The sequence below is a fragment of the Ostrea edulis genome, chromosome 8 (genome assembly GCF_947568905.1).
Source record: "Ostrea edulis chromosome 8, xbOstEdul1.1, whole genome shotgun sequence".
In the NCBI taxonomy this organism is placed as follows: domain Eukaryota; kingdom Metazoa; phylum Mollusca; class Bivalvia; order Ostreida; family Ostreidae; genus Ostrea; species Ostrea edulis.
The window spans coordinates 23,828,584-23,852,463 of NC_079171.1; the positions used below are offsets into that span (position 1 = coordinate 23,828,584).

Here is a 23,880-nt window from a genome sequence, read left to right on the forward strand (position 1 = left end):
ACGCCCTCGAACGCACGACCTTACAGGGAGAATGCTCTAATCACTGAATATATAATATCCAGACAAATAATGAAAACGGAAGTGCTCATATTTGATATCATGTCTTCTACGCAGTTATAAACCGTGATTTAAACAAGTAGACAAATTTGCTATGTTTAGTATTGTATGAAATGAGATTGATCACTGTTCGCTATCTTCACCTTTCATGTAATATAAACAGCGTATGTTTTTTTTTTTGGAAGAATAGTAGACAATAACTTAGTCAGTATGGAGTTGGGATACTTACATGCATCTAAATACATACATTTTTCCACTTTATGCAAACCATGTTTTCCTCTATCATATCATGTTTTAACTACCAATATTCGTTTCATTCGATTTTTTATCACTAATGTACCTCACTTACAATATATCTTTATATATTCCTTATACCCAACCTTAATTGAACTCACATCTTTCCTCTTGATTGTGATGCTGGTTGTCCGCAATTCTCCACATAGCATTGTCTGTGTACTTCTTGTGATTTCATAGTGAACCAAATTGATTATAGAGTTTTCTGCGTCAACCCAGTTTTCAATCTGTTTAAAAGAAAACTAGCTACATGTATGTTACCTATTAGTACCTACACCATTAGTAACACGTTGAACGTGATTGGTTTTCATATTGCCCCTACCTCCTTCACATCAGATAATGGGTTCAGCGAAATAAGTATTGGCGACTCCTGATCCACCAAGAGATGTATAAGATCAATAGCAGCACCTGGCACAGGATACTGCGCAGAAATAAACTCCTCGGTATGGGAAAATGACTGAATCATGAAAAAAGGAAAACGAAGTATTTACGAAGGGATAGTATTGTATATGACAATTAACTCTATAGTGTGTACCATATATCAATATATGGATAGTGATATCTCCACGGAAAGAAAATCTGTTCCCAGCAAAAGCATACATACCTACACAGAGACTGCGTTGTAGTATGGTTCTCGCCCCTTCAAATTGGATGATAGATACACCAGATATTGCTCAATTGGAATTATTCAGAATGACGTATTATTTGACATGCCTCATTCAGATAATAACGGGTATAAATGGTAGTTTTTTATCTGTTCTCATTAATGCAGTGATTCCATCATTGCTAATTAAAGAGTTTCCAAATCAGATGTATATCCTTAATACGTAATAAAAATACTGAATAAAAACCAGGTTCGAAAACATTGAAGGGGACTAAAATTTAATGTCTCAGTGGTCAACTACCACCAATGTGAAAAGGTGTGTCTTTGTTGTCTGCAAATTGATGTTTCTTAACTTTTTAGGGGTAGGGGTCTACGCTATTTTCCGAACCTGAGATTTGTTCAGTATTTTTATCTTAATTACTGGGTAAGGATATCCTGTGGTCTTGGAACTCGTAAACTAGCAATGACTTCTTCACTGTATTAATGAGAACAGAAGTAGATTCCCATTGGTACCCATTTTTGTCGGAATAAAGACGTTGAATAGTTCGGAATTTTTTAATAGTAAATCATCATTGGATTTTTAAATGCTTTTTATGATGTATAATCAATCAGATGTTAGCTAATACATGTACCTACAGTAGAATGTAAATGTCAAAGTTAACGATTTATTTATACATGTAGCAAGGTAATTATTGGGTTCGTCCTTCACCTGGTAAAACCGATGCTGTCAAATTTAGGTTCGGGTACTTTTGTCCTGTTTTGAAATTGTCCTCACCATATTGTGGTAGCAAGCTTTTTAGCGCCTACAAAGAGGAAAATGAAGTTAATGACAAAACTATATAAAAGTACGTTTTATGTAAGAGAACAATCTCAGATGGTTATGAATTTGGTCCTTGTCTGATCATCAATATATATATATATATATATATATATATATATATATATATATATACTGTTCGTGGACTTACATTGAAAAGTGAAGATCAATCTAACAAAATCCTATAGAGAATGCAAAATTAAGAGAACGGTAAACACAGACCCCTGGACACACCGCAGGTGCCTAGTAGGAGTAAACATTCCCTGTTGACCGGTCACAACCACCGTGATCCATGTACTTTAATCAAGTAAACAGAGTAATACGTAATCAAAATTAGTATGTAAAGAACGGCCTAATAGTTGGTATGAAATACGTTAGGCAGCATTCGACATAATGAAAGGCGAAGATAACGAACAGTAATCAATCTCATAACTCCTACAAGCAATTCAAAATAGATAGTTGGGCTAACACGGAGTCCTGGATATACCAGTTTATATTTTTAAAGGATATAACCTCTGGTATGGCCAGGAGGCCGTGTTTGTCGAACTCTTAATTTTGTATTCCTCATAGGAGTTACGGGATTGATCACTGTTCGTTATATCCATTTTTACTTTGTTATAACAACCACATAATTTGCGGAATGCTGAACCAATACTGTTGAAACCCCTACAACATCAACTTCTCTGCATATACATGTACACTGTATGCAATATCGGTACTAGGACTGAAATCACTTACTCTGCCCTAAATGTTTTGTTTGCTACATGTAATTCTGCAATGTTTGCTGTATGAAATATTAAAACTGACAGTAAGCCTTACGCTGTCCTCTTCAAGAACCACTAACAACGTCTCAAATCTTTATTCTATAAATTGAAAACGATTTCAAAAATCACCAGCATTGGTCATAATTTGCACTGTCAACATAAATTCTACCATTTTTGTAAATTGTAGTTTTTTTAAAAGTATATCTATAAATGCTCATTTTATAAATATACTTTACCCTTTGTCTCTTTTGCGTAAATATTACACAAATAGTGTTCTTTGAATGCTAGCCAAATTTATTTGAACGCCTAAAACGTTTTTAACGCCGTGTTGTCTTTCTTTGATGCTGACATTACTCGTACATGCAATGTATGTTATGTGATAAGAGTATTCCCATTTTATATTTATTTTATTGAAAACATGTAATTGCAACAACAATACTTCTCCAATGTTTCGGGTAGTTATGGAATAATACTGATAAAATCTAAATTGATAGAAAAAGTAAACGCGCGTTACTAAACTTGAAAAAATTATTGCTAACAAATCTAGCACAACATTTGAGTTTCTTTTGCTGTACATAAACATATACATATAATATCATACCCCTTTCTTCCTCACTGTCATTTTTCGGTCGACGTAAAACGCGTACACCTTCTCTTCAACATTGTCACAGAAAATGTATTGACTTCGAGCTCATTATTCTCGTCTGGTGGCACTTAACCTACATCAGAAATAATCAGGTATATTATAGTTAATTTCATCTGATCCTAAATCGTAAACTTCATCCGCCCAAAAACAATGATTTCGAACTCCGATGTAGGACATTACTAGATTGTGGACACAGCCTTTCGGAAACCGCTCAACGGAGTTTGTTCAAATTTTGTAGGAGTGTTATTCACCATATATAGGATATCATATTATGCCGCCTTTTTGATTAGACATATTTTACAGGGGTTATGGAACTTTGTTGAATTAAATATGCTACACTACAGGAACACATTGTGGACGCAATTCCTCAGACACCGCTGCATGGATTTTGTTCAAATTTGCAAGATTGTTAGTCGCAGTATGTAGTTGATCGTATGACACTGCAATTTTGATACTACAAATTTTACAGGGGTTATGAGACGTTTACGATTCAACATTTTTTTAAGCGGTAGCGGAGGACATATAGCTACGATTAGCAATCTTGTTTATATTAAGATACTCTCGTATAGGTGAAGTGTTACATATATTCATGCCTGTTGTATAAGCGTTACTGCATTGTCTTCCCATGTCATTAAAGAACCAGTTTGTTGTCCTCGAAAATTTAATTCTTGATTAAAATAATGCTGGGACGATTGTACAATTACAATCAAATGAAGTTATTTAAACACATGCTTTCATTAACTTATATTGAAGAAAAACACTTGAGCACTTCATGAAAAGTATGCGTGCGCAAAGCTTTGTAATATTTTCAAAAATGAAATTTATATCTTTAGATAGCCATTCTCCTGTCTTTTCTGTCCGAAATCCTATTCCTTGAAATAGATGCACTATATTTATTAAAATTCACACGAGCATTATTCATTACTGCATATCATTCATCCTCACAATTGGTAAAGATATCGAATGCAAAAATATTGGAAATGTAAATACTGATGGATGATGTTGAAATCCTGCTGCAAAAATTCATGAATGAAAGGAGAAGATAACGAGCATTGATCAATTTCATTATTCTTATCAGCAATACAAAATAGAGAGTTATTCAAACACGGACTCCTGAACATACCAACGGTGGGATCAAGTACATATGGCAAAGTATAATTCATTCTTGAGTTCGGCTTATGAAGTCCATAAGTAATTACACTACAATACTATGATTACCAAGGAAATGAATCAACATGTCATCGACTCATTTCAAAAGCAGTGATATTAATTGGCATTAAGTCAATATACTGAAAAGAGATATTGACTTAGTATAAGATATTCCTAGCCTAAGCTAAGGTATACCTTACGTCCCTCTATAAGGTTGGTCAACATGACGATATATTGCACGTGTTCCTGCCAGATCATTCGCCAGTGGTCTACCAAAGTGTTGGGCCGGGAACCTACAATATATATTAATATACATGCAAGGTGAAGATAACGAACAGTGACCAATCTCATAACTCCTACAAGCAATACAAAATAGATAGTTGGGCAAACACGGACCCCTGGACACACCAGAGGTGGGATCAGGTGCCTAGGAGGGGTAAGCATCCACTGTTGACCGGTCACACCTGCCGTGAGCCCCATATAATTTGTATTATCATTGTAGAACCATTATTGTATTGGGTGTGCAGGATTTTTGAAAAAGTACTGTATATTGCATACTTTGGCTGTCACGTGATAGTTCTAAAATTTTGATATCAACGTGCGCTGTAAAAAGTCACAAGCGGACTCTGTTGGAAAAATGGCACATTACTATGCTAATTTTATCATTTATCATTGTGGATGAATTCTGTTCATTGATACACTAGTAATTACACTGAACTAGATGTATATATAGTGCTAAGACGATTGTACTTTAAGGCATGGTTAATATTTTGTTACAAATACCTATGCCAAACAATATAGGCTGAGAACACAGAGGTACATGTGATATCGAGCGCGGTTACGATCTTTCTTTCAAGTATTATACAATTATGTTACCGTGGGTCCTCATAACGAAATATTGAACACTACATTATTTGATAACAACCGCTGAAGCATTCTGTGCGTCAAAATTAATTGATTGAATATTGTTTAACGTCCCTCTCGAGGATAGTTCACTAATATGGAGACGTCACCACTGCCGGTGAAGGGCTGCAAAATTCCAGCCTATGTTCGACCTGATGGCCTTTGAGTAGGAAGGGATCTTTATCGTGCCGCACCTGCTGTGACACGGGACATCGGTTTTTGCGGTATCATCCGAAGGACCGACCCCTTTAGTCGTCTTCTACAACTGAAGACCTATTCTATTCCGTATCCTCAAGATTTAGTCTGTGTTGAAATGAAGTGCATGTTTTGGAAAAAGCTTTATTATTCATTAACCCTACTATTGCAATATCATCTGTTGTGATTCTAAGGTAAGATTTCTAGTAAGAAGAACATTAATCGTGCAAAACGTCACAGCAGTGTCATCAAAAGAGGGCTACTGGAGGGTTCGTCGAGGATACGATGTACGTGTTGAGTTGATGATGGCTGACTAATACCGATAGTCATTAATTTTCACTTTGCATTTCTTGAAAACGCATATATGACGGTCAGCTTACCTTGGGATGCAATATGTTCACATTTACCGTCCATGCCCTACAATGTAAGAGATATTTGTGAAAAAAATGGTACATGTCCTGTTATTTAATAACGAACATTAATTTGCATGATAATACATTATCTAATTAATTAAATATAATTGAACTACCTCAATGAAGTTTGCGTTGATATAATCTGACGAGAACACATTGCCAACGTCTAAAACCACGCGAGAATGGTCGTCTGAAATGAAATTAAGAGCATGTGCATACAAAATCCATTCAGAAAACTGCATGCTCGATTTTTATCAAAAAAAAAAAAATAACATACCAAATTACTGATCATAAATATTGACCATTGTATCATAAGCTATAATAGTGCAGAATACATAGTATGTAATGTTGTGTATAATTGCTCAGTATCTTAATCATTTTTTATCTATTTTTAAGACCTTTACAAAATTGCCAAATAAATCATCCTGATCATTAAAAAGAAGGAAAAAGAATAACAAAAATGGAAATCAACATGAAAAGGTGGTCTTGAATCTGTTCTTCAGCATATTTTCTTCCAATTTCGCGGTTCTGCAGTCAAATCGCTCTCCGTATGGCAGCGACTGAAAATCAGGAATATACTAGAGTATAGATTTAATACAATATGATGTATGTCATAAATTTGCAAGCACATTATATAATGTGGTACCTTAGATCACAAGGGAATTGTGGGCAACTGTGATCGAAGGGAAATGAACCACAAAGACAATTTCACAGAAATGTTATATATTGTGCAATCTACTGTTAGGAAAATATCTTTTAAAAAAAATATTCTCTTGATTACACTTTAAACTTTTAGTCCTCTTCTAGTCTGAGACAATGATTCGCAGATGTACATCTGTAGAATTTAGAACTCATTCTAACATATCTTTCGAATATCTCAAATCTAACAATGACAATTCTTACTATATGCAATCATTTTTCCGAACCATTGCGCTCTTACATATGTACTATGGCTAGCACAATGATGAGGGTAATCCAAATGTTGACTACCAAAGACGTTAACATATTTAGCTTTAGAGTCACTTAGATGAAAATGATTCTTCTTACAATTACGTCACAGTAACAGACAGATATTTCCACCATGCTTATTTCAGTAAAATAGTTAAGATCTTGCCATTTGACGAGTTCCCTATAATATACACTCCTTCGGTCAGCATTTTCTATGGCAAGTAAAAACTTAATTTTACTTTGGAAGATTGTCATAGTTCTAAACATGATACTTAAATTAGGCAGAGGAATATCCTTTCCGATTTTAATTATTCAATGCAGTGCCCTTTCTGACCTATCAGTTTTTAAAAAATAAAACAACAATATTTTAACACCGAACCGTTTTAGGCATGAAATAGATCGTTAAAAGATATTTACGGGTTTGGCGGAAATACAATTTTTTTCTACGAGGCAGTGAGAACGCCTCGATTTCAGATCAGTGAAAGAAATAGCTCAAAAAGAAAATAAACAATTAGATGGGGTGTTATATTTGAAGTGTTTTCCCTAGAGGATCAATACTTATGAAAATAATAATTATCAATGGCACAAGAAATTTGGGACATGCATGGCTTCATGCTTGTATCATGACATATCATGCACACTACTAAGTAAAAAAACATGACCATTACCACATCACCTTGTTGCCGATACCACACCATCAGACCGATACCATTATCTTGGACTAACACCACGCCCTTGCACACATGCCAATCCCCCAGACCTACACATATACCACACACTCGTATGCCGATATAACACCCGTATATCGACATCACACACTCGTATCAATTGTTAGACCGTTCTTAACATTTTGATTTTGACCAGTTACGGTAGCGAAGTGGTAGGGCGTTAGTTTCGTTACCATGACAACGTTAAACCTAACACTTAAGCACAGACAGTGAGTATTCCATCGCCAAAACGATCGCTATTTAGAAGTGATAATCATGGATCTTTCGGATATAATCTGAAAGACAGAGGACCCGTATCACGGCGGCCGTTGGCACGTTAAACAACACTCCCTGATACGGCCGTAGACGTAAAGCGTAAGTCCAAATTTGTGGTACTTCACCATCAACTGATGACGTCCCAATATAAGTGAAAAGTTTTCGACGGGACGTAAAACAAACGAACAACCACATCCTCGTATATCAATAACACACACTCACATACCGATAACACACACTCACATACCGATAACACACACTCGTATACCGACAACACACACTCAAATACCGATAGCACACACTCACATACCGATAACACACACTCGCATACCGATAACACGCACTCACATACCGATAACACACACTCACATACCGATAACACACACTCGCATACCGATAGCACACACTCACATACCGATAACACACACTCGCATACCGATAACACGCACTTGCATACCGATAACACGCACTCGCATACCGATAACACGCACTCACATACCGATAACACGCAAACACATACCGATAACAAGCACTCACATACCGATAACACAACTCACATACCGATAACACACACTCCCATACCGATAACACGCACTCGCATACCGATAACACACACTCACATACCGATAACACGCAGTCACATACCGTTAACACACATTCACATACCGATAACACACACTCACATACCGATAACACACACTCGTATACCGATAACACGCACTCGCATACCGATAACACACATTTGTATACCGATAACAGACTCACATACCGATAACACACACTCACATACCGATAACACACACTCAGATACCGATAACACACACTCGCATACCGATAACACACACTCACATACCGATAACACACATTCGCATACCGATAACACACACTCGCATACCGATGACACACACTCACATACCGATAACACGCACTCGCATACCGATAACACACATTTGTATACCGATAACACACATTTGTATACCGATAACACACACTCACATACCGATAACACACACTCACATACCGATAACACACACTTGCATACCGATAACACACACTCTCATACCGATAACATGCACTCGCATACCAATAAGACACATTTGTATACCGATAACACACACTCACATCCCGATAACACACACTCACATACCGATAACACACACTTGCATACCGATAACACACACTCACATACCGATAACACACTCGCATACCGATAACACACACTCACAAACCGATAACACACACTCACATGCCGATGACACAAACTCACATACCGATAACACACACTCACATACCGATAACACACACTCACATACCGATAACACACACTCGCATACCGATAACACACATTTGTATTCCGATAACACACACTCACATACCGATAACACACATTCACATACCGATAACACACACTCACATACCGATAACACACACTCACATACCGATAACACACACTCGCATATCGATAACACACACTCACATACCGATAACACACACTCACATACCGATAACACACACTCACATACCGATGACACAAACTCACATACCGAGACCACACATTTGTATAACTAAACCACACATTTGTATACTGCGAACAAACTCCCGGACTTGAGACAACACCCTCGGACTGATACTAAGGATCATATCAAATCTGAAGAGTAATATCTTAAGCAAAAAGAATACATTTTGAGAAACTGTGCAAATTTAATGAGTGAAAATGCAGTGTTTTACCTTGTATTCCTTTAAAAACCCTTCCTTTCCTTCTCTTCCCTCGCTGTGATGATTCTAAGGAGGTCCTTGGCTACAGAGAGGTCATTGTAGTCAACTGATTCTTCCGGTTTTTCTATTTGTGGCTCTTCATCCGGGTCTTCGATCGAAACAGAAACGTTACCAATATTTGTATACATTTTGATTTCTACTGTAAATAAACAGAGAAAGAAAATCATTAATTGACATCACAATTATCAATTATTAATTATACAACAAAAGTGTGATAAATTGTGACTCCCTGTATCATGGATTAAAGAGACGGGACAATATTTTTTTGTCAATATGTGGAACTACATGTGCTAATATTTTGCGACACCTTTACGACGTGTTTAGTTAGAAACACGTTTTCATACAATCAATGGTATTTACTTGAATTACCTCAATAATCCCCAGGACTAAATCAGAGTCACACAGGGTTTTATATACAGTATGGTGTCTGTATGACTGTTTCTGATGAGTTACATACACCTGGATAACATGTGATAATGGAAATTTTCTCACCTGAAGAGAAAGGTTACCCAGTATAATAGCTGACGGCAGATTCCGAGGAATTGGGATGTTTATGTTTTCTTAACCTGCAATACATACAATAAAGTTGAGGTTTTAAGTTACTATAAAATGAGTCTTCTAAACAAAAACAAAAAACAAAACAAAGAAACCAATACAACATAATTTATAAACAATTTAAAAATAGGGGAAAAGAGCAAACAAACAAAACAACGACGAACGTAAATATGGTCAGAAACATTTAACTGCTCTTAAAAAAAGAACGATATCTGAATCATTTGTGTGACAATTCTATGTTACAAGTAAATGTTAAAGGTTCGGAGAATTTTTGTATAATATACACCTTACGAACAATATAACAGCAATGATAATCACTATTACGACAAATAGGACAGCTCCTAAACCGGCTCCCAATTCAGTGGTCGAAAAAGATGCCTACTTAACAGAGCTGTAAAAAGAGAAAAGTAAGAGAGGTTTGTTACCTAAATGAGTTCATGTATTTATACGTGTCAGATACAAGTGCCCATGCGCGTGATTGTTGAACTAAACCTTTTCACAAAGGTGTACATGTACAGGTAACGTGACGAACAGTATTGTTTGAAATGCATCTATCTAAAGATGTATAAACTAATAAATAAATAAACATGGGCTCTGCAAGCGGGGCATATCCCCTCCCAGTAAGGGTCTACATGCTTTTCCTTTGAATCCACGTAGTGACCTTGAACTTTGACTTTTTCACCCCAAAATAGCATTTTCTTCCTCTCTTGTTAGCAAAGCTAGCTCAATCAAGCAAAACTATGGCCGGTAGAGTGTATACAAGCTGATTGTTCCACACAAAGCCTACTCAGTCATACACGGACTGCCCCGCTACTATAGCCACTGAATTGCGAGGGAATAATAATGTAAAAACATATCACTGAATAAAATTGAAATATTTAAAGTGTTTATGCTCTCCCTCTTTTTCTTTCGTTCTACTTTACTTTTCATACGCCTGTGTTTAGACGGGATGTATTATGGTACAGCAGTGTCTGTACTTCATCCGTCTTTTAGGGTTTCCCTGTCTCTGTTTTCATTTCTCTGTCACAAATCAGGTTAAAACTTGCAGTGTAGGTTTTTAGTGGATCACTTTACATTATGTTAGAATTTTGAACCATTTCGAGGAACTTTGCCACTATATATTAAAAGAATTAAGTTTGTACCTGAATTTCATACAAAATGTACCAGGATTCTTTTATAAACTAAAAGAAAATATAGTACTTACATTTGTTCAGCAATTATTGAAATACTATTTACAGCATTCGGCAACTTCTTTCGTCTTCAGTGTTGCTTTCGAGTTCACGGATGCACCCTAATCGTGCCGCGTTCTATTATATATTGAAGAACTAGACATGATAAGGACTGTTTATGACCTTAGAAACTGACAGTTGTGACATTGTAAAGAATTAAGTGTGTTGTCCAACATTGACTTTACATTTCGAATGTTTTCCCGGTATTTCTGGTACTAAAATATTGCATCTGTATGTTTACACGTTATTAAGTTGAAAAAGAACATCTGGTGCAGGGTTTGACAATTGTAAAACCATCCCAACATTACCGTGAAGTTTTGGAACTAGTATAAATTCAGCAGACATACATGAAATACATCAAAATATTTACACATCATTAGACGTATATTTTGGTTAACTCTCAAATTAAATCATAATGTAGTGTAGTAAACAACAGTACCCCGATATTAGTAACTTTTCTCTGCATATTATGCTAGATATTAGAAAGCGCTATAAAATCCTGTCCCCTACCTTGGGTACACTTGTCATCACTGAATTTCCCAGTACAACCGCCCACGCACGTCCCGTTGTTGGAAAAGCAGCTTCCATTTACACAGTTTGAGCTACATCGTTCATCACATGACTGGCCATAATAATCTGAACTACATTCTGAAATAATAAATGATTTGAAAGAGTTATTCGTGCAGTTGTGTACATTATTGGTATTTATGACCAAAACAAAAACTAATCGTCAATGCAAGGTGAAGATAACGAACAGTGATCAATCTCATAACTCCTACAAGCAATACAAAATAGATAGTTGGGCAAACACGGACCCCTGGACACACCAGAGGTGGGATCAGGTGCCTAGGAGGAGTAAGCATCCCCTGTTGACCGGTCACACCCGCCGTGAGCCCCATATCCTGATCAGGTAAACGGAGTTATCCGCAGTCAAATCAGTGTGCCAAGAACAGCTTAACAATCGGTATGAAACACGTCATACAGCATTTGACCCAATGCGATGTTGTATTGACGAACTAGATCGTTATAACGACCATAGAATTTGCGAAATGCTGACTTCAATCGAGACTGTTGAAATCCCTGTACCATCAACTTCTTTGTCAGTAGCTTACCTCGATTTAAAAATTGACTATACCCAGAACAAGCTCTTGCATATCGAATTAGTTGATATATATAAACACCATATGCAGGTGATAATGGAATGTGTAAATCTCAGTGATAAAATAATAATAATGTTTCTCAAGTGATCATTTATAAATTATTTTCTTTGATATTATAAAAGTTTACATTTTTTATGAATAGTATGCACTACGGTTATTCTCCATTTCATGTTGTGACCTTGAAATCGCCCCTTATGAGCATCGGCATTTTAAATTACATGGAGAAAGTCAGTTGTTTGTAAACAACGGCATGGCTCTGGTAAAAGATGATGATCGGTACCAGTTGCTGATATTTTGTGTGAAACCACGAGATGATCCCTTGTAATCTCTGCGAATCTTGTTAGGGAAAATAGGATTCATTTTGATACTGTTATAATCGATCATTGTTTGCGAATAGTATTTTCAATTTGACAAGGTTTGATATTAACGAAGCTAGGAATTTTTATGACAGTTACAAGCATTTAACAAAATAATAATAAATAAATAAACCTGACTATGCTTTACCCCTCTGATTACATGTACTTTATATTTCAATGCATTAGCATCTACTTGCGCCGATCGAGCGATTTATCGCATGCACTTTGAAATGTAGAAAACGCGACTGATATTTACCACGTAAGAATAAAAGAGGGGTCTTCTCTAGTATATCTTAAAATAGTCTTAGTTTTGTCTGAGAAACATCTGCATAACGGCATGTATCTTCTCGACATAAAATAGATTTGCTAAGTGTCATTTCTACTAACTTTACTAACTTTATGTAAATCCCCCCTCCTCTAGATCCGCCGCTGACTGGGCTTTATACAGTCGTATGTTCAACTATGTAAACAGACATAAAGCAATGGAACAAGATGAAGGAATTTATTTCAAAGATGTAGTATATAAGATAGTTTCGGGCTAAAGAAATACGAAATTTATGACGAAGCGGGACCGTGGAAAACCCACAGGGAAATTGAAGATATTGTACTGAATTTAGAAAAAACAAAACAAAAACAAAAACAAAAAAACAAAAAAACAAAAATTGAGCAAACAAAAAATCAAACATCTTAATCTGTAATAAATGTGATACTACAATACTTGAAAAATAAATATAGATATATGTTATCAGTTTTGGGCTGGAATTGTATTTTGTTTATGAAAATGCTCAATGCACTCTTCAAAAGTTGTACAATTATAAACCAAAGTGACACATCGCATAAATGAAATAATTCTTTTTAATATGTTACCATGGAAACAGAGCCCAGTGGGTTGTAATTTTATATGCTTTCTTAAATGTTTATGGTCCATAGATTATGTTTAAAGTGATTTTTTTCTGACGTAGACCTTGTAAAGCTGTTCAATATGTATTTTTTGCTGCCATGGCAACCAATTTAAATTTTATTCAAGATATAAAAAGTGATATTTCTGTGTTTCGAAATAAAGCTTTTCTACCAATTAGTATAATCTGATAGATAATGTTCTTTTTAAAAATTCTACCAGCTTTTTACCCCAAAAGTTTTCCTCGTGTAGTTTTATACCACTAGTATTCCCTTTTGTACACAGATCCCGAAAATGTAAAACATTACAAAATTAAGCCCATCTGGTCAAAAACGACACGGTCAATTATCTTTGAAATGTCAATTTTAAAAAGATAAATTCCTACTGAAGATACTGATATGCAACATGACTTTGTTTGCTACATGTCAAAATGTCGTAAACCTTACCTTAATTTACGTTTATTTGTTTGACTGAATTCGAGGATTGTTTTTAAGCGATGATCGCAAGCGTTTACTACGGGCAATCACGATAACGGAAGTCGTCCCGGCAGATACCTATTGCCTGACGTTACAGCATAACTAAGGTTTGATATTGTCCTGTCTCCGATACTGTACGAGCAACATGTAAAATAAAAACTAACACATTGATACCTTGCATGAAAAAGAAAGCAATTGCTTCGCGGATCATAGAGCGTAAACTGACACAAACCAGGTTATACTCGTATAACTTGCCCCATAATATAAGTCATTCCTTAATTAAGCGATTTATATGTAAACAACAACATGACGAGCCTTGTTTACATAACAAGGAACTGTGAGTACTGTATTTCACTTGTAACTCAACAAATGATGCTCAAATTTTGATTAACCATTAGAAATGCTTTAGTTAAGCGTTGTAAACAAAAAAATGTAAAAATAAAATTTTAAAATTTTCGACTCAAATCCTGTCCAAGCCCCTTTAAAAATAATTTTGTTGTTGAATTTTACAGTATATGCTTTTGGATATTGCTGGTACATCCACTTGCACTTGAAACATAAACTGTACAACTTTCATGTTAACCAAGGGAGTTCTTTTTACTCTTGCTGTAGATCAGCATTTTTAAAAAAATAATTTCCTAGTTTGTTTGTATTGACATTTTCGGCAACCTGACCTTGAGCTAAAATCAACCTCATTATCAATTTCAAAACAATAAATAGATGTTCATGTTTTAATTGCTACCGGTAATTATTCACTTAACTCTGTAGTATAAGTCATACAAATGCACACCTGTGTACATCTACTGGTAAATGATTTTTAGAAAAGAGTGTAAAGTATTTCAGATTCCTTCTTTATTATGTTGGTGTGTTTTTACATGAATATGTATGGCATTTGCGACTTGGTATGTGTGGGTAATATGTGTATTTTTCTTTCAATTTGTTTTTTGTTCAATTGTGTTTCTTCTTCCCTTCCTTGCTTGACTATAGATTAATTTCATTTTAACTGTATTCTAAAAATGTTCCATACCCTAATAAACTAGAACACAGTAGTCAGCTATTTATTAGATATGTAGATGTTGTGAATGATAGACTTGGAAGTTTCCATTTATTTCTATTGGACATGGTCGGCGAACATCGTGCATTCACAATTGAACACTTTTACCTTCCAATAACTACCTTGAAAAATCTTTTCAAATTTTCAAAGACTGTCAAAATTTCACCAAATTTCAAAAAATCTTCCTATCTACAACCTCACATTTGTTAGAAAAAATAAATTGCCAAATTTGTCAATTTTAAGATATCCAGGATAGAGGTTCTGACTGCAGGATGGGACCAAACTTGGTAGATACACGTACATGTATTTTTTTGGTCATTGTAAAACGTTTCAATAGCATCTTCTTCAATGCGATTGATACCAAAATTAAGACTAAATGGATATTTAAAAGGAGCAGGCAACCCTTTAACAAATTTTCAGATTTTATGATCCCAGGGGTAGATTTTTGGTTCCCGCGACAAGCTGGGCCAAAATTATTATAATCACTATTGTGTTTACAAACGTCATAAACAGTTTATATTTCAACATACATGTAGTTAACAGTTTCAGGAAATTGTTTCCCATCCATATCTGTAATTTCCTTATAGAAAATATATCATTTAATTGTGAAAATAAATAATAATGCATGGACATCATCTCCTGCTGTTTCTCGTCATTAACATTACAGACATACATGTATATAATATCACACTCTATTGTTGATCTCGGACCTGGGATTAGCCCCGAGATCACTCGATGGGCAATCCCAGGTCCGAGTTCGAAATTAGAGTGTGATATTGTTTATTTCATATACCAAAAACAAAAGAAGTTGATAAACATTCGGAAAAAAAATGGGGGGTGATCCAAACATGAATATACTGTACAAATGACAACGATATTTGACTATTTCATTCCTTCAGTGGATTTACATCAATGGTTATGTTTGCAGTACTGTTGGCATTGTGAAACATGCTAAAGTCTAGGTTTTGTAGCTTTATTCCATTGCTTGTCACGATAATTGGATGATTAATCATGGACATCCCTTCCTGTGGTCCAGAATCCGTGGACGTTTCAATTAACTGAACTGCTTGGCTGAGAAACTGGTTACATCTATCGTTGTAGTTGTTCATGTACATGTATATACTATTAAGCAGTTCCTGGGAGTTTGCTGATTAATATTAAATTGGAAATAAGTGAATTATTTTTATCTGTTTTTTCTGATTGACCAAATTCGCCCGTTTTCATTATTTCATATAATTTGTAAGAGTTGTGGAACTTTGTTTACGTGGCGTCATCATATGAACTGGAATATTTACAGATCTGATGATATATTTCTTAAATTTATTTATTTTATTTTATTTTATTTATTATTATTATTTTTTTTTTTGCTTTGGAAATGTTACCTTATACTGAAGTAAGTTTTTTAACGGTTCCAATCTGTTTAGGATATATAAGTCGTTGAAATACGTCGGAAGATATCAATTGGTTCTGTTTTCTCTTTTTATCGCCAAGGCCTCGGTATTTTAGATTTCAGAAATCGTTTTATAGCGGTTTTCAACATTAAAATTGCCGTAATTCACATTTTGATCTCCATTAGGACCAGGGATTTCTGAAAATGCATTAGCATCAACCTCCATAATTTTCCTACTGTTTTCTAACGCCAAGAACATTGATTGCTTTTATTTTTTTAGTTTTAAAACCTGTTATTGTTCTAAGTAAACAATTGTTAATTGGGTACCCCCCCTCCTTTGCTTAGATACACGCTACACTTTAGCGCTGTTTTTGAAAACGTTTTTATTTAATGTTTCTCCTTAAATTAAGTTTTGTCGTGGAGGAAAGTATTATATTTGAAAATAAAATGTGTGTAACATAATTTTTTCATGTAGTTTTGTTAGATTTGAAGAAATTGTCATTTGAAATTTGAGGGCTAGACAGCCCCTTGACAACGGGTCAAGACAAAGATATCTCGGCCCTTAGGGCGAGACAGTCCTACCTCCTTGAAGCTGTCTCACCCTAGCCAACATAGGTGTATCAAGGCTGATTAAGTACTAAGTATGATATATAATTCATCAAGTCTGCTTAGTACATTCAGTACTTTCAGCACTTTAATTATTTATATCGGACCATCATCAAATGTAGGTTATGGTGTATAAATTTCAGTCTATACATGGCGCTTACAACCGTGTCTCTCATAATACAAACAACTACGTATTCATTGCTCAAGTAAATATTAACTTACTGTTACACTGGTTCCCGGTCCAGTTTGGTTTACATCCTCCGTGACATTGTCCCGTCCGTTGATCACAAGTTCCCTCAGCGCAGTTTACGCTACAGATGCCGCGGCAAGACGGACCAAAATAGCCGTTACTACATCCAGAGCATGTACCGCTATATCTGTCACAACGTCTGGGACTACAATACGGACTACACTCGTTCTCACATTTATACCCGTAATAAAATTCAACGCATCCGTTCGTACATACTCCATCGTTCTGATCACAAGTCCTCCCCGAACATTTTTCGTTACAGTTGTGTTCACATTGATTTCCGTATCGTCCCTGTGTGCAGCCATTGCTGCAATACCCAGTGTTTTGAACACACACGCCTCCGTTACAGGTTTGTGGGCATGGCGTGTTACACGTTTCTCCCCAATAGTTATTACTACAACCGTTACAGTTACCAGTGGTCCTGTAACAACCTCCACAGTTTTGTGGACATGGTGTGTCACACGTGTGTCCCCAGTAGTTATTACGACAATCGTAACAGTTACCATTCCTATAACAAAATGTACCTTGACAGTTTGATGAACAGGGTGATGTGCACGTGTTTCCCCAGTATCCAAAAGTACATCCGTGGGTACAATATCCAGTCTTGGGATCACATGATTTACGCAGACAATTAACACTGCAGGGTGCCGACGCTATTAATTATAAAATGTTTAATTATAATTACAGAATATCGATGTAGTATTCTAGTAGAAAATGTCGTTGTGTAACAGTCTGGGAAGAGAAGAACTCTGTTGGGAATATATAAAGTTTCTTACCGAAAGTAAGGATAATACAAATTATATAATATTTCAAAGAAGATGGGCAAAGGTTATTTAATTCCTCTTACGGCAGACACCGCTGATGACGTCACACGTTTGACACCCACTGCAAGCCCGACATCCCTCACCATACTTTCCAATCTCGCATCCTTAAAAGTAAATCATTAGAAAATAATTCTCGTGCCGTATTTTCTACAACATATAATCTCGGTTTATTAAGGCACGGATATACGTTTTGCTAATGTTACATTAAAATCAAACTAAACACTAACTACAAATTGATTTCCGCAACCAAAATGATTAACCTTTAAACGAAATGGATGAAGAAGTATCCCTTAGTATTTTCAGCATCAGCTATGTGGCCGAGTGGCTAGAGTATCGCGCTCAAAATCACACGGCCTCTCACCTCTGTCGGCGCGGGTTCGAATCCCGTTCGCAACGGTAAGTGAGAAAGTTTCCCAGTTTACTTTCGGAAGGTCGGTGGTCTCTTCCCAGCTACATTGTATCTGAGGTCTCTCTTCCACCAATAAAAACTGGACGCCACCATATAACTGAAAGATCGTTGAGTGTGTCCAAAACCATCAATCAACAATGAACCTCTTCATTTCAATATAAATTTTCTCTAAATAATAGATACCTCATCACTACAATGTAAGTCATGAAGTGGGAAAAGTGTAATGTCACTACATATACAACACAATTATGTTACTAAAATGATATACTTTATCAGTTAATTGTGTCATTACATTTGAATTGTTAGTAATCCACTAATCAAATAAAAACCATGCATAGCACTACATATACCTACGGGCAGATCAACCACAAAAAGAAAACAAAATATATTTCATCCGGGGGTGGATCTGGAACATTTTCGAAGAGGTTGCAACATCCCCCCCCCCCCCCGAAAAACAAGTTGCGGATTGAAGACCCCCAAATTGGCAAATATGACGCTTAAATGTTAAAGAATTCAACCAATGAAGGTTGTAACTCCCGTAACACCCCACCCCACCCAAACGCATTACTCTAGATCCGCCACTGTCATATTTTATTTCAGAGAATGATTTCAGTTCCGACACTTATCACACTTTAGTATCCAATTTAGATATTTATGGAGTATAAATGTTTAACTTTGTATCGTTTGGAATGTATGAATATTTATTTAATATTTCAGTAAAGTGCAAATACGTCTTGATTACATTGAAAAATTACACTTACAGGAACTTCTTACTGTGTAATTTATGTTGATGGTACAGGAGTTTCAACAGTCACGATTAAAGTCAGAATTTCGCAAATTCTATGGTCGTTATAACGATCTAGTTTTCCAAAACAACCTATCATTGGGTTAGTTGCTGTCTGACGTGTTTCATACTGGTTGAACTAGGCCGTTCTTGGCACACTGAATGTGACTACCGATAACTCCGTTTACCTGATCAGGATATATGGCTCACTGTGAGTGTGACCGGTCGGCAGGGGATGCTTACTCCTCTTAGGCACCTGATACAACCTCTGGTGTGTCCAGGAGTCCGTATTTGCCCATCTATTTTTTTGTATTGCTAATATTGGACTTTTGTGAGAAGGGCTGAATTTTACGGTCAACGGCTGACTTTGACACGAGCATACTATATGGAAACCTTTTCGTGACATATCTTTATATATGAATAGGTGGTGAACCGATGCAACGTAAATTAATGTTCAAGTTGTTCAAACATTATAAAGTTGTTCCGTTTCATCCCCATACTCGCACACTTTCTAAAATAGTAAAGTGTATGTTTTATGTGACCTAATATCCCAATAGATATTTTTAGGTCACCTGACCTATTGCAATTGGTCAGCATCCGTGGTCGTGCGTAAACAATTGACCATTCTTAACTTCTTCCTGATGACTACTATTTAATCATTTTTAAAATTTGATATGAAGAAACCTTGGGACAAAAGTATATAAAGTATAAATTTCAAGACTCCTGAAGCTCCGGGACCTTAAATATAGAGCAACAATTTACCAATTAAAAAGAATTTTCGGCACGCTTATCATGCTCTGTGTTCTACCTGTGTGTATTTGATTGAACTTCATACATTTTTAGGAAAAAAGAAAACGCAAAACTCCTGCACAATAAACTTACTTTCGATTTATCTTGTTGCGATGACGTTTTGTAAAATTTAAACATGATACAATGTATCTTTCTGAGTTAAAAGTTTACACCTAGGTATGCATGCTAAAATGAAATGAATTAAAAGCTTTGCGTTTTCATTTTGTGATAATTATAAAAGAAGTTCAGATGGTTTGAATCGCAACAGGACTATCGTGATAATATTGTAACATGCAGCGATCTGAACACGTTCGCCGTTGCTTAGAGAGAGACTCTTACATATCACTACAAACGCTAGCTCACCAGCGAGGCCGTAGAAGTTCCCTGCATGCTGTCTGCTACACTTCTCCCGCCCAAGGAAGCTTCATGCCAAAGCTTAGCATGGGTCTTCTCCGATTGTTTGGCACCTTTTCAGCAACGACATACGCCGTTCACGACAACAACAACGGTCGTCTCTAGACAAAACCACGTCCGTACATGGACACAAAGTCTTAGAATTCCAAAGATATTCTACCTGAAGCAGACCTCCCACCAAACACCAAAGTCTTTACGCTGCCACCATTTAGTAACGTGCAGTGGTTTGAACACACTCATCTTTGCTTAACATGTGTGATTAAGAGAAATCACCAGAAAAACTAGCTCAAGAGCGAGGCAATAGAAGTACATATTGTCCACTATACTACATATGCCAATAATTCGATACTACATATATTTAACAATATCGTGCTTCCATACAATACGCAGATTTAAATGTTGACCGTGAAAGTCAGTCCTTTTCGCAAAAGTCCAATAAGGAATTATGAGTTTGATCATTGTTCATTATCTTCACCTTTCATATAGGCTCCATATTTTCAATACATATGTATACATGTATCTCATAAACATTTACTACAACTTCATAACATTTATTTGGCATTATAGACATTTTGAAAAGTTGATTAAATATGACCACCAAGAAGGGATATATTTAAACCCATTACATATGTATTACTGAATACAATGGATAAGTATAATATGAAATCTCTAACATCAAAGACTTAGGAAATACGGTTTGATGTTTAAAAGCTTAAGGACAAATGAGTGTCCATTTTCAAGGTGACACCGTTATAAGTAGCGACAACCACTGGAAACACAACTTGCAGCGCCATAAAAAAACCTATTTCATAGTTAGTGAAAGTGGACATATGTTAAGATTTTAATAATAATTGTTGGTGCGAAAGAAAAGGGATGTTGGCAAAAAAAGCTGGATGTACGTATAGAATTTGAAAAAAAATAGACATTCTGACCTATAACGTATGCAGGTTGTAAAATGTAGAAATCCATATCAAATACACTAAAAACAAAATAAATACAATACTAGTAATCCGGTTGTTTGGAAAACAAGAAATCAAGGTCGAATGTTGTTTTACGTTCCGTTCGAGAATTATTCACTCACTTCATAGACTTAGAAGAAACTCTACACACATGACACTCAGGTCAAAGTAGGGAGGGATCTTTATCGTGCTTACGTCCACCGTGACACGGGAACTCGGTTTTTAAAGGGAAAGCCCCCCCCCATTTACATAATTAATGATAAGATTAATTATATCATAAAGATTTGTCATATTATTTTGTTGATACATGGTCGAGATCAGCCTCAGCATTAATTTTAAAACGTTAAAGGTCAAGTACGGTGATTTTCCTAAAACTTGAGTTTTATACAGAAAAATGTCTGTCGTACACTTATGGATTAATTTCCATAGCAATTTTGAGAAAAATCACTTGGTGCGAATTACACGGCGCTATCAAACTTTTACCTGAGCGATCAATAAAAGTGTTGTGACGTGAGTTATCGCTCGTAGCTTGTGACGTCATCTGAGACAACGTTCGACTGCATTGATAGGGTTTTATAGTGTTTACATAGAAAAGTCCTGTATGTATGGTACAATGCGCTGCTTTGAACTGCAATTTAAAATCGGGACAGGGATTAAGTATAATTCTTTCCCCAAAAGATACTAAAGTTCGAAGAATTTGGATACTGAAACTGAAAAGAGACACTGAGATTTGTGACAAGCCACGAGGATCAGTGAGTGACACTTTAATTAACGAGGATCAGGTTTCCATCATCCTGTTTGACTCCAAACAAAGTGCAAAGTGATGATTAACTGGACATCCTACAAAACAAGTGGAGGGATGTATTTTAATTATATAAAAAGTTCAACCCCAAAAGGGGGGATGCACGCAATCCACCCCTCTCTACATCCACCACTGAATGCTTTAATGCGACATTGTATTCAATGGGTTTGCGATTGCACATACAAATTAATGTCACCCATTACCTAGTTCGAATTGATTTTATTTCTTTTATTAAATGAAATATCTTTAAAATATTGTCGTACTCATACTATATTTATAAGGGACTTATCGTCATCATTTCATTTCTTCACTATATATATACTGAAAAAATAAAATATAATAAAAATGGAAATGAATTTAATTTAAAAAACCCATTTTAATAAAACCTTATTTATTGCGAGGTCAGTCCAATTTCCAAAGCTTTTTTTAAAAGTTCATTATGAAAACAAGTACAAGTTTTTCCTTTTCCTAATATGCTACATTCCTAATGTGCTACATATATATCATGAATCATTAAGGCAAAATTTCACACCTCAAAATGTTACAATTTGTTAACTTCGTGCCGTAATATATCAATTTCGCATTTGACGTGTGTTGTGAAGAAATTACATGTACTAATAGGCCTAATTTACATTTTATGATATCGTATCTACATGTAGATGTTTTTTTAAAGAAAAAGGGGGGGGGGGGTAGAAATAACGTTGTGCACAATACGTTTTTTGTCTTTTGATGTTCTTTTTTTCAAAAAGGCAATTTTCAGTTAAATATATATCTAGCTAAACACATTATAATTTGAATCTGATCAATCTCATACAAATAAATCCCATAATGAAAAAATACAAACGTGAGAGTCAATCTAGTTAAATACGCTCACAATCGCTACAATAGAGTATGCGGCGAGTATCTATGAAGTCTGATTTTGATTAGCCTCGATTGTGTAAAATACAAAGGTTATCTTTTGAAAGAACATTTTTTTTCCAATATTATTTACAATTTTCCATGGACTGGCCCGGTAAATAATTTCTAAATGAGATTCCAATGAGATATTTGTCGAACATATAAATGTATATATCATATAAACATTACTATCTGATGGTTTCGAAACGGGTGTAGGTACAAACATTATAAAGGTTGAATCCCTAAACTCAAGTGTATCTACGGTATTTCATCGTCACTATCCACGGTGTTGCTAAAACTGGCAATTTCTCACAGAAATTAAAACGATGATATACAGGCGTAAACAACTACAATTGTCTCAGATGACGTCATAAGAACGGGTGACAATCCCTTCATTCGTTTCTATAAACAATGATTTTGGAATAGGTATTTTGCGCATTTACCTGGATTTAAAAAAAAATAAACACATCAATAAACTT

General features: G+C 35.6%; 2 protein-coding genes across 2 annotated transcripts in view; both read right to left on the reverse strand.

Annotated features, from left to right (window-relative positions):
* LOC125662940 (receptor-type tyrosine-protein phosphatase kappa-like) overlaps window positions 1–23,880 on the reverse strand; it is a 97,014-nt gene that overhangs the window by 59,523 nt on the left and 13,611 nt on the right. The window lies entirely within an intron of this gene.
* The window catches only part of LOC125662941 (receptor-type tyrosine-protein phosphatase epsilon-like), a 118,460-nt gene that overhangs the window by 7,734 nt on the left and 86,846 nt on the right, over window positions 1–23,880 (reverse strand). Inside the window, exons 21-22 of the mRNA XM_056147215.1 lie at window positions 674–808; window positions 453–578 (exon numbers count right to left, since the gene is read on the reverse strand). Of these exons, the coding sequence (XP_056003190.1) occupies window positions 453–578; window positions 674–808 (261 nt within the window). The remainder of the gene's footprint in view (window positions 1–452; window positions 579–673; window positions 809–23,880) is intronic.